Source organism: Melitaea cinxia, chromosome 30, assembly GCF_905220565.1.
Source record: "Melitaea cinxia chromosome 30, ilMelCinx1.1, whole genome shotgun sequence".
Classification (NCBI taxonomy): domain Eukaryota; kingdom Metazoa; phylum Arthropoda; class Insecta; order Lepidoptera; family Nymphalidae; genus Melitaea; species Melitaea cinxia.
The window spans coordinates 3,934,191-3,947,258 of NC_059423.1; the positions used below are offsets into that span (position 1 = coordinate 3,934,191).

Genomic DNA, 13,068 nt, shown 5'->3' on the forward strand with positions numbered 1-13,068 from the left:
AACAATGTCCATCCTTTCAGAGTCATCAACAAATCATTAAATCTAGCAGATGACAGGCTATCATCTTACGATGCCATTAGTGCTACGCTCCCTATTCCTGATTCGTTGACATCACAGTGTACATCATCAACTCCTCAAAATGTGGGTTAATTTTAAATCGTTTATTGTAGACTGGCATTGTTTGGCACAACAACGTTGCACAAAACGTATTGTGACATAATTATAATAGACATATGCTGTCGCGACACTTTTAACCGTCTTCCAAAAAGGGAGGCGGGTCTCAATTCGAGTGTATTTTTTTATGTATGTTACTTCAGAACTTTTGACTGGGTGGTCCAATTTTGATGATTTTTAATTTAATAGAAAGCTGATGTTTATCATGTGGTTGCGCTTAAATTTTATCGAGATCTGATAACAACTTTTTGAGTAACCTTTGAAAACGCGTATATATTACATATATTGTATTACTTGTCGATGTAATTGAAGTCAGTTTTTTTTTTTTTTTCGTTTGCGAGCAAATACAATTATTGTAGATAATGATGTGTTCTACAAAGTCTTACTACATTATATATTTCTATTATCATTAGTTTTTGCAGCGCACGCAATGTAAGGAATTTTTTAGGATATTTTTTTATCCCTTGGGTTACATTATTGGAGTTTTAGTAAAGATCCCTAATATTTTTAAAAATATAGTATAACCTATGTCGCTCAAGGATAGTGTAGCTTCTCAACGATGAAATAATTTTTTGAATCGGTCCAATAGTTTCGGAGCCTATTCAATGCTAACAAACAAACAATCAAATCTAAATAATCGTTTATTTTACATGAAGATGTTTGATTTGTAGTATATAATAAATTAAGTCTATTTTTATAATATAATATATCTTACCTTTGTATCACTTTAAAAACATTATTTCCCTAACAGATTAGTTGAATTTATCGATAATGCATATCGACAGTTGTTACAACCACGGCTGTTAGCAACTTTTCAGTGTAGTTGCGGCGTGTCATTATACTGTAATAACACAGAATATATCTATGTGTGTGTGAAAAATGTAAGTGTGATTTTAATTTAGTATGTGTGAGTTTCGTAGTAACAGACGATTATTTTTGTGTGGGAATTAGATAAAGTGTGCATGTGTGTAATTTCCCCCCGCAAAAAATGACAGAAAGTTTTGTATCGGTAACAAACGCAATGGCCACTCCCCTCCGTGTTGCTCTATGCTAATTACTACATTACTGTGTATAAACTGTCTACACCAGCGCTATTGTGGAAGGTTTTAGGACTGTGGCTACCTACCACATCGAACTATTATTACTTAAGTAGTAATAGTAATTCAATGAGGCTACGAGGTAATGAGGTACTACAAGATAACTTACCTGATACCGATACCTTTACCATTTAACCTTACCGATACCTTTACCTTAAAAATACCTTCACCGTTCATAACCTTAACCATTACCGTTACCAAGATACATTGACGCGTTCGTGAAACAGAAAGTACATAGCTCTGAAAAGAGCTGTTTTAATGTTTGTGAAACAAGATTGTTAGCTCTGAAAAGAACTGTTGAAAAATAGCACAGCACACCATGCAAGCGGATGCACCAGCAATCACATGCACAGAAGTCTTCAAGCTAACTTGCACGTATTCTTCATGCATATCTTCACGAAGTGCACTCGCGCCGCCGCCGAGTGAAGTACACGTCAAAGATCCGTTCACCGCGCCGACTATTAATTTATAGCATATAGCGGTCAGCGAGACACTTTTTCAACTTTTCTCCCATATGAGATGATTCTCCTTCCCTCTGCCCTCCACACTAGAAACCATAGATTATACACTTATATACTGGTACTAGAAACGATGCCTTACATTTTGAAATATTATCCTAATCTGTGATATTATCTTACCCGTATGCTTATATTACTCTTTGTATCTTACTTTTAGTCCAGTTGACTTAAAAAGTAAACTTGCAAATTTTAAATGTTGCTTTTTTTACATTATGTAATTAACTACAATATAAATAAATGGATAGATATATGATTTGAACTAATTTCCTTAGATTTTTTCATTCTCACTATAAAGGTTTAAAATAAAATAACTTTTATATTAATACATATTTATTTACAAATAAATATTCTGATTTTTAATGATATCGACGATATTATTTTTATTTTAAATAATTTTATAGTACTATCTAGCAAACCGATAAATATATCCTCATGCAAGATTTATTGATTCATTGCATTATTTTTTCATTATTCCAATTTTTTACAACAAAATCTAAATATTGCTAACATACTTTGCTAATATACTTGCATTTAAGTACAATTAGGACCTGTTTCACCGGTCGTAGATAACTGTTTGATGGATGACGATATCTAACATATAAAAGCTTTGTATATTATTCATTTTTATCTTCGAGTTCCACTATATGACATATTTTTATTTGAAAATCTATACATATAATAAAATGGTAGGAAAAGAATACTTGGGGTGTGATCTACAATCGATACCGAAGCCAAAAATATAGTTTTTAGAATTTTTGTCTGTATGTATGTCCGGGATAAACTCAAAAAGTACCCCATGGATTTCCTTCAAATTTGGCACGAATATTATTAAGAAGTCGGATCAACAAATAGGCTACATATTATCATGCTATCATCTACCGGGAACGAGCAGTGAATTCTGTAAGAACGTGTAATCTAACGACGCATATTTGAATTTTGTTGTTATTATGTTAATAACCATGTTATATAAGCTAGCTTCACACTATAAAAATCACGCAATATAAGTAAGCCGATAAACATAAGTAAATGAATATAAGTAGACAAGACAATTTTAAAGCAGCGCCATCTATGAGGTTTTTCTGTAGATATGAAATGTAAAGAGGAAACGGGTAAATGAATGTTATTTTAAAAGGTATAATTGTAGGTATTTTTGATGCTGTATAGCGTTCACGCACACGAGGTCGCGGGCAGCAGCTAGTGTGAATCTAAAAGTTTATGTTTATTAATTTATATGCAATTGTGCACAATAAACTTTCCCCTCAACTGATGAAACTGGCCCATATGAGAATAAAAAAAAAAAAACCATTGAAGACTTAACTTTTAGTGTATACTAGGCAAAGAGTGCATACATACATCCTAAAAGTTCTTTTTTAAACTTTATTTTCGTAACAAATATTCAACAATAAATTAATCTAAGATATATGTGTGACTAGTTCTGTAACGATGGAGAAACATTCTTTCCGAGGACATTTTCTTGGTATTTTAATTTTTTGACGTTTGTTGGGTCTTGAAGCAGTTGTTCTTCTAATCTTTCATCTCTTTGGTCTTGTACTGGTTCTGAAAATTAAAAATATTAGTAGTATTAGTTATTAAATGTAACACTGTCTTATTAATTAATTTAAATTAATTTATAATTGTGTTTGCAGGCAAACGAAGAAAAACCGACTTCAGTTATATCGACAAGTAATACAACGTAGGTAGACGAAAAAATAGTCAAGTAAATACGCATTATCAAAGAATACTCCAAAAGCTGTAATCAGATCTTGATTATATTTAAATGTGACCACATGATAAACATCGGCTTTCGATTAAATTAAAAATCATCAAAATCGGTACACCCAGTAAAAAGGCTATGCGGATTTTCGAGAGTTTCCCTCGATTTCTCTGGGATCCCATCATCAGATCCTGGTTTCCTTATCATGGTAAGTAACTAGGGATATCTCCTTTCCAACAAAAAAAAGAATTATCAAAATCGGTTCATAAACAACAGAGTTATCCCGAACATACATAATATATATCGTCGATTTGAGTAACCTCCTCCTTTTTTTGAAGTCGGTTAAAAACAGCGTCTTATTTATCATTAATAATAAATAAAATAAAAACCTTCATGAAATGGAATCTCCCTATAAGCGCTTTAGTACTTAGGAAGTCACACTCTTGCAGAACATAAGTATTTATTAATTAATCAATATTTTTTGGTGACTATGGGCAAAACACATGAGTTTGCGTCATTTTTGGCGCGAACTTGTAGAGGCCTATGTTCAACAGTGGTAATATGAAATGATTACATCTTTTAATTAATATTTTTTTTGTATTCCTTAATGATGTAAGTTTACTTTGATGAAGATAGAAAATTTCTTAGTTTTCTAAGAAAAATATCACTTTTAAAATTGTACTTATTTGAAAAATATTCGTAACTTTAATTTTTTTTATCGATTAATAGAGATACAAATGGAATAAAAATCTGTTCTAGTATTCAACAAAATTATAAAGATTAATAATTTTATACACATAATATATATCAAAAATTGTTTCTCCTTATCCCCTTACGACAAGGGTTGTTCTATTAAATTTCAATAATAGAAATTATATTATTGTATCCAATACTGAGATTAACGACGTCAAAATGTTTCAATTCCGCGGGTTATTACCAATTTTTGGGCAATGGCTCTATAAATTCCTAAAATAATAGTAATAAATAATCTTTGGGATGTTTGAGTATAATTATTTTCTATTAGTGCATGATGAGCCCATGTTACTGTAATTCCTGAGGTAATTAAAATAATTGTATTTAATAAGTTAGACCTCTAGAACCACAACTGCTTTAATTAGCAATTTGGAATATCATTACGAGAAAAAGACAAAAAAATGTTTTAAAATACTTACTATTATAGGGAGTATATTTGTCTGATAAAAGGCTTTCTAAATTGTACCCCACAACGCCGACAACCGCCGCAATCGGCAAGGTTATATATGGAGCATTTGAACGCAGAAACTGCATTATTATTGGCCACATCTAAAGAAACCCATCAAAAGGATGTCATAAATAAAATAATTACAGTTTTTAATGCTTTTAAATATAATCTTTATATTCAAATCTTTACATAATATGATAACACTGCTAAAAATGTTTGAATCTTATCAATACTTACTTTTTAATGTTATGTGATTCAGTATTTATGATTAAGACAGAAATTTAAAACATTTATTTATTTAACGAGCACGTGTATGTTTTAATATTAAATATGCACGTAAGTTGATTACCTACTAATTCTAAATAGGTATTTATCCGATAATAAGAAAAACACTGTAACAGTCTAACAGCTGATAGCTTAATTTTAATATTGAATGTTGCAAGTTTAAATAATATTAAAGATTTATTGGAAATTGGATGTAGTAAATCGGGCTGTAAACGTTCGGTTGACTTTTTCTCCTTTAATCCTTATAAGAAAACGTTTCGAGTTTATCCGCCATGCTCTTCCAGTGTAAGTTGGTGGATAATATGTATTCAATCACTATATTTAGGGCCTGTTTCACCAGTTGCGGATAACCTATTTGACGGATGACGATACAAATATACTTTGAGAGCGGAATATAAAATAGGCCAGTAGGACCTGTTCCTCTTCAATTCATAAACTACAACTTTAAAATGGTGACTATGGGCAAAGCACTTGATTCACGCCATTTTTGGCTCGAACTTGTGGAGGCCTATGTCCAGTATGGACTGATATAGGCTGATGTGATTGTGATTGAACTTTAAAATATAATATATGCAAACAGAAATATCTTATACATATAGTAGAATTCGATGGTAAGAAAGAATTTAATCAAATCTTTTTACTGTCGGATACTGTTATCCATTAAATAGCGTTATCCATATCTGGTGAAACAGATCTTTAGTATCTATAAAATGATTGTTTAAATACCACTCGATTTTATGATGTTGTTTCTTTAGAAATTAATACTAAATTTTATTTATGTTTTTACACATTAAACCTTCGCGTAAATACATATTACATATTATATCATTTATTTCTTTACAGATAGGTATTTCATTTTTTGTACTTTTCTGCTTACAAAATTTTATTTGTAAATAAATAATAGCAATAGTGTTAGAAGTACTGTCAAACTACCCCAGCAGCTCAGCTGTTATTCTGTTTATATAACCTGAAAATATGATATTTAGTAATATTCTATTTCATATAATGTCAAATAGTATATAAAAGTTCTATAATGGCTCAAAATCGATTGTTGTGTCCTGTATTACGAATATGTAAATCTAAAACTTTTCAATCACTTAAAAATGTGTCTAATAATGGATGCGTTAGATACCAAAGTACAAATATTCCGAAAAAGAAAACCGCTAGCTCAGTTTATAGAACTATGAATATCTTTGATAGGAAAGCTAAAATATTGCAAAAAAATAGAGCAGCTCAAAGCGATAAATATCATCTCTCAGAGTATATAAAAGAAGAAGTGGGATGGAGAACTGCTGACAGAATATTTGATATAAAAAGAACATTTAAGACAGCTGTAGAACTTGGTATGTTAATAAAGTTAATAAGATAAGTGGTAATATTTGCAGAGATTATAATAATTATTTATTGAACAATTTATTTTAAGTACATACTTAATTGTATACAAATATTCATCATTGATACTCATGTATGTATCTATAAAGGTGAGCTTATCCCTAGAAGAGATTTCTTCCAGCACACCTGAACAGGAACACTTACAGTTACTTTACATGCATACCTATAAAAAAATAATAAATAAAATTTATTTATGTTTATAAACGCTTATATAATATGAAACTGTTGTTGGAACATTCTTTTAAGTAAGTGTTTTACCTGTGTCAGGATGTCCCCTATATTAAATACTTATGATTGAAATTGGAAAATTCATTAAACATACATTATATTTTTTCATGTAACAAATTTTATTATTTAACTCTTTTTTTATGTTCGTAATTAATGAACTCCAAAATTGTGGATTCCTTTTTTTTAATGGCCTCTTTCACTAGTAGCTGATTGAAAAGTAAATTATTTTACATGGTAAAACAACTTCATCCGTTAGATTATATTTATAATTGTATCTAGTGAATCTTTAAGTTGCATCTGTTTTATCTAGTGATACTCCTATTAAAAATTCCTATTACTGTAACAAAACAACTTTCTCAGATTTTATCACGGTTTCTTAGGTTTTTTATATATGCCAAGCGTTTTGGATACTTTAAAGCAACGGTAGTCACAGGAGGACTTTAGGACTAAAATCAGTATCTTATGTGCAAGATATACTTTATTAGTACACGATAAACCTATAGAAACTTAAAATTAAAATCTTATTTAGCAAAGTAAAAGCACTTTTGTATCTTCATTTTATATTATTCAATAATTCTTTAATTAATTTTAGTACTTATTGTTAATCTGTAGCTACCTCCTATTTCAAATGTAGATTGTACTCAGAAAATTCTAATAAATGGAGAGCCGGTTCCTTTGTTTGGTTATACTGCGAAAACTACTTAACCAATCAGAATAATACTTATACCATAAGATGCAGAGTGTTTTGGAAAAGATTTTAGTATATTATACGTTGGAGATTACTTATTGTGTAAAAAAATATGGACGGACGGAGGTCGTTAGTCTTTTATAAAACTGTAAATATGTTTAAAGCCAACATTACTGAATCCACACATCTTTACATTTACTTATAACAAAGTTTTCTGTCATAGTTTTTCATTAAAATTAAAAAAAAATTACAAATATACCTTTCCGCTTTATAATGTCTGTGTGTAGTATACATATAATCTTCAAATACTTAAAATAATTTAAATAAACTATTCTGCAAACATATAAATTATACATTGTTCATATGTGTAACAGGTGCTGGCCGTGGCTATGTTTCCCGCCATTTTCTCCCAGATAGTGTAGAAAAAGTCATAATATGTGACTCTTCACAAACACACTTGGATAAAGCTATTGTTGAGGATGGTGTGGAAGTTGAAAGAGTACTTGTAGACGAAGAGAACTTTGATGTAAGTGGTCAAGGTAAAATAATATGGTTTGATTCTATGTTATAGAATTAGATGTTTAAAAAGATGAATATAGATAATGATTAAAAATAACTGTGTGGTTTTATGAAACCACGATTAAAGTGAAACTTTAGTGAATAAAAACATTTTCATTAATATAGATCAAAAAACACAAATACCACGGAACACTTGCATAAATTTTTATAGCACTTAAATAAATAATATGTTGCTCCAACGCCATCTATCAAAAATCGAGAAAACGTCGTCGACAGACTAAAATAAGACTAAATAACGTCGAAAGTCTAATAAATTGTTTTCTAATAGCGATAGATGGCGCTAGTTTATTTACCATTTTGATATTATATTTTAATATTTTTCTTAATATACTGATTTTTTTTTCAATTATAATAAAATATAGCCTATGTCACTCCTGAATAGTGTAGCTTTCTGTTAGTGAAAGAATTTTCATGATCGGATCAGTATTTACGAAGATTACCCCCTACATACAAACAAAGTTATAAACTTTACCTCTTTATAATATTAGTATAGATATTTTCCGATTTTACCGACATAATAATAAAAAAAATGAACTGGCTGGAAATAAAAAATCATGAGTACAATTAGAAAAAAAAGGAAAAAAATAATCGATAGAAATGGGGATTTGAATGACTTCTTTTCGGGAAATTGACTTCTCCTCTTCCAATGAAATCTCACCAAATATCATTTAAACCGAGGGGAGGTTATTGGAACCCTCACATCAACTTCAAAAATATAAAATATTAAAAGAAATTATTTTGAGTGTTCATTATGCCCGCTAAAATAAATCTCATGGCTATTAAAATCATTTAATTTTTGCTTTGAATTTATTTAATTTAAAGAAATACTATAACTATATTATACTTTAATAGTTTATTATTTCCCGTTAATCTTTATTATATTCAGCGTCAATCTCACGTAAGGGGGGTGTCTAGGTATATCTTACCAAATCTAAAGAAATTATCCTTGAACACATTCGTAAATACTTTAAGTTTATTTTTCTTAAATAATATTTACTTTTCAAGTTTTTGTTGTATTTTTTCCAGTTTCCTGAGGAAAGTGTCGATTTGTTTGTGTCCTCACTTGCACTGCACTGGGTCAATGATCTACCGGGGTGTTTTGATAAAGTGATGCGTTGCCTAAAACCAGATGGAGTAAGTGTGTTTTGAATAAATAAAAATAGTTTATATTGGACAACTTGGATCTATAAAATTGTAAGTAGAAACAGGCGTATATCTATTTATGTTTTACAATTAACTAAAAAAAAAGTTTGTTCTCAAAAAAAAAAGACTTCAATTAATATCAACAAGTATAGTACACAACACAGTTTTAGGGATAATTCAGAAATTAATTGTCAGATCACGTTCATACTTAAATGTAATCACACTAAAAGCACCTGCTTTCGAATATAAAATAAATCAAAATCGGTATATCCTTACAAATATTCTTATATAATTTTTATTCTTTCGCCACAAAATTTTTCATTCATCTATCGCATGTCGTACGACGCGACACGGTAACTGCGGAGTAGGGATAAAGTGAAATGCGCTTGGCAGAGCGGCCAAGATCAATATGGCGGCGCCCATCGCTCGCATCAGCTGACCGTGTAGCATTTATATTCTCACTTATTTGTGCAAGTAATCCGCGGTGATTGTGTGTTTTGATATGTGTATATTAATGTAAATGTTTTTATTCACTAAAGTTTCGCTTGCATCGTGATTTCATAAAACCACATAATTCTTTTTTGTATTATTGGCTATTTTTGTTAGATAAACTCAAAAACGGCGAACTAGTTTGAAAGAATGCTATGTTATCACTGAGTCTCATAGGCTATATTTAAAAGGGAAAAACGCGTAATCAAGTATATAAGAAAACATTTGACTAGCCCGTTGGCGCTGTTTTTAGTGGCGCTGTATTCTGTTCCGCAGGTTGCAGGTTCGATTCCCGCCTGAGTCTGGGTGTAATATTTGTATTAATTAAAAATATTTGGCTATAGCAGCTGTTACCTACAACGCAAGTATTAAGTTGCTTACTTTAGGCATAGACGATTGTGTTCGTGTGTGTTAAAGATATTTATTTATATTTTCAGGTATTTATTGCTTGTGTGTTCGGTGGTGATACGCTGATGGAGCTACGTCAGTCATTACAGTTGGCTGAAAGTGAACGTTTAGGGGGTGTTTACCCGCACATATCACCTTTCACCCGGATACGGGATATAGGAGGGTTGCTTAATGCGTAAGTAATTTATTTATTTCAATAATGATTGTTAACTGAGCTCTGTTGTATAAAAAATATCCAATAATAATATAAATTTGATCCTACTTTTTTGTGACGTAAAAAATTATATGGCGTTGTGGCGACATCTATCGCGCGAAATACGAACGACTACAAACTACGTAGTTAGAGAAAAACTGACGTATGCTACATCGCGCTATCAGAGTTTTCAAAGTGATTAAGTATATATACAAAATCCCGACAATAACCGTTGGGCCAGTAGCCCGCCAGACACAACTTTCGTCTGGCTGGAGGATCCTCCCTTTTCATTGGTTGATGAGGAATTCAATCACTATGTTCCTCATACTCCTAAAGCGTCAATTGGTCATATACTGAATATTATTCGCGTTAAGCACAAAGTGAGTTATCGCTGCCAGCTTAGCCCCACCTTTTGATCAATCAAATCGCAGTTGCACACCTGACTTACTCTAACGTCTCAATATGGCGTACGTGTCGCTAAGATAGATAGGGGATAAAGGAAATGGGGTTATTATTTTACCAGTATTTTGATAAAATAAAAATTATGAAGATATTATTATTACATGTCATAACTTACCACATACGGTACAAGTAGTGGTTGAAGACTTGAAGTATTATAATAATGGTAGACCAGTGTTCATTTATTTCCTTTCGAACTCGTACTTACGTGAATTTTCAATTAACTTATATCTATCGCTGGACATAGAGGGCGCTATTATAAAGTTTTTGCTACAATGTAAAAATATAGGTTTGGGAAGCATATAAGTTTTATAAAAAAAATTGATGCCATTGTGATGACTTAATCCCGGTTCCAAAAAACGGTTCTTCTTTTACCAATAACTGTTAAATTTAGAACGTGTCGAGTTCGAAATTTAAATGTTTTTCTAGTAAAACCAGTTATTTCCAAAAAATATTTTACTGCCTTGATGTTACAATATAATATGACAGACTCACAAAAAAATTATTTCAAACATGTGCACTGCACAGATAAGATAATACACACTGTCAAACAAACCGTCTTTTAAATATATGAACCGGGTACAAAAAGACTAACCAAAGTTTTTTGGTCTCCAGGGCTGGCTTCACCCTACAGACGGTAGATGTAGACTCTCTATCTATATGGTTTCCAAGCGCTTGGCATGTCATGGAGGATCTACGAGCATTGGGCGAGGCCAATGCAGCTTACAATCGCCCGGTGCGATTATCGCGCGATACGCAATTTGCTGCCGCGGCGATTTATGATGAGATGTATGGAAAGGTAGTCAGATTTATGTACTGTTTTTTTTTTGTGGCAAACAAGCGTACGGTATATGTGATGGGAATTGGATACCATAGGCTATTTACGCTTTTAAAAACAGCAAGCGCGTTGTCGACCCCTATTTTTTTATTCAAACGAGCATTGTAGTAGTGTGGGAATTGAGCTCCGACTCTTCTCTTCTACGGCTAGAAAGAGGCGTATTGCCTAACTATGGAGTGTAGGCTGAATGAATCAATATCTTGTAAATAATAATAAGAAGCCATTTTAATATATTTAATCATATTGTTTAATTTATCAAACAGAATAACTTAACAATTTAATTACATATAACAGCAATTCATATCGACATTAAATAATAATTGCAGGAAATTCCAGACCGTAAATCACGTGGTGTTCCAGCTACCTTCCAAATTATAAATTTTCTCGGCTGGAAACCAGACCCTACCCAACCGAGACCGATGGAAAGAGGCAGCGGAGAGGTGTCATTAAAGGATTTGCACAAAATTGACGAAATTATAAAAGAAACGAAAACTATTGAACTTACAGATGATGATAAGAAATAAATAGATAGAATTTGTTGTGTTTTATTTATTAAAAAATATAAAAATTAATGACTTTGGTTTTTTTACAAGATTACCTAGTTTCTTACCATTTTGAATTACATGTTAAAAACATTACGCGTCACGTTGTTTGTCCGCGATGGACTCCTAAACTACTTAACCGATTTTAATCGAATTTGTACACCGTATACAGTTTGATCCAACTTGAAAGACAGGCTATATTTTATTTCTATATATTATTTAACTATTAAAGAATATAGCCACTCCCTCTCTTCCCGTTGGTGTCCTAAGAGGCGACTAAGGGATAACACAGTTCCACTACCACCTAGGAACTTATAAAGCCGACCGGTAGCGGGATAAACACCCAACTAAGACGCCCGTCTTCGGCCTGTTCAAAACCATCAGTCACCAACCCGCCTGCCCAGCGTGGTGACTATGGAACAAACACATGAGTTTGACGCGAACTTGTGGAGGCCTATGTCCAGTAGTAGACTGCAATAGGCTGAAGTGATGATGATGAGTGATAACTTTACTGCTTGTCTTTAGCTTCGGGGAAGAAGCTTTCAGTTTCTAGTTTAGGCAGCTCCTACTATTTTGTTAGTCCTAAACTTATTAATATATATATATCTATAATATATATAAAAGCGAAAGGTCATTCATCACGAAATCTCCGAAACTATAACATCTACAAACTTGAAATTTGGCAGGTAGGCTCCTTATAAGACGTAGGCATCCGCTAAGAACGGATTTTACGAAACTCGACCCCTAAGGGGGTGAAATGGGGGTTGCAAGTTTGTATGAAAGTCCTATGATTTTGAAGTAAGAGACTTGAAATTTAAAATGTATGCTCTATAGATGGTGAGAAGGTGTCCAAATAATATATCTTTAGAAATCAAGTCCCTTTTGGGGTTGAATCGGGGGATGGTAGGTTGACTCAATCATCACGAAATCTCCGAAACTATAACAACTAGAAACTTGAAATTTGGCAGGTAGGTTTCTTATAGAGCATAGACATTCGCTAAGAACAGATTTTACGAAACTCGACCCCTAAGGGGGTAAAACAGGGTTTGGAAGTTTGTATGAAAGTTCTATGTTTTTGAAGTAAGATGCTTGATATTTAAAATGTATGCTCTATAAATGA

At 31.9% G+C, this 13,068-nt stretch overlaps 2 protein-coding genes across 2 annotated transcripts; one reads left to right on the forward strand and one right to left on the reverse strand.

Moving 5' to 3' along the window:
- Positions 1–3,152: 3,152 nt before the first annotated feature.
- Positions 3,153–5,153, reverse strand: LOC123668242 (small integral membrane protein 12). Its single transcript, XM_045602016.1, has 3 exons — positions 4,942–5,153; positions 4,676–4,805; positions 3,153–3,346 (listed from the first exon to the last, which is right to left on the reverse strand). Exons 2-3 carry the CDS (start codon positions 4,803–4,805, stop codon positions 3,219–3,221), a joined length of 258 nt encoding a protein of 85 aa, XP_045457972.1. The 5' UTR covers positions 4,942–5,153; the 3' UTR covers positions 3,153–3,218.
- A 747-nt stretch (positions 5,154–5,900) lies between these two features.
- On the forward strand, positions 5,901–11,978 carry LOC123668240 (arginine-hydroxylase NDUFAF5, mitochondrial). Its single transcript, XM_045602014.1, has 6 exons — positions 5,901–6,332; positions 7,672–7,823; positions 8,903–9,010; positions 9,946–10,091; positions 11,184–11,367; positions 11,733–11,978. Exons 1-6 carry the CDS (start codon positions 6,023–6,025, stop codon positions 11,928–11,930), a joined length of 1,098 nt encoding a protein of 365 aa, XP_045457970.1. The 5' UTR covers positions 5,901–6,022; the 3' UTR covers positions 11,931–11,978.
- The last annotated feature ends 1,090 nt before the right edge of the window (positions 11,979–13,068 follow it).

What these genes read in the sequence shown, in the direction of transcription:
- LOC123668242 (XM_045602016.1), bottom strand. Translation starts at nt 4,805, where the DNA reads ATGTGGCCAATAATAATGCAGTTTCTGCGTTCAAATGCTCCATATATA. An exon ending in CAAATATACTCCCTATAATA is followed by an intron (nt 3,347 to 4,675) that starts GTAAGTATTTTA and finishes TTTAATTTTCAG; the next exon opens with AACCAGTACAAGACCAAAGA.
- LOC123668240 (XM_045602014.1), top strand. Translation starts at nt 6,023, where the DNA reads ATGGCTCAAAATCGATTGTTGTGTCCTGTATTACGAATATGTAAATCT. An exon ending in GTTGCCTAAAACCAGATGGA is followed by an intron (nt 9,011 to 9,945) that starts GTAAGTGTGTTT and finishes TTATATTTTCAG; the next exon opens with GTATTTATTGCTTGTGTGTT. An exon ending in ATGATGAGATGTATGGAAAG is followed by an intron (nt 11,368 to 11,732) that starts GTAGTCAGATTT and finishes TAATAATTGCAG; the next exon opens with GAAATTCCAGACCGTAAATC.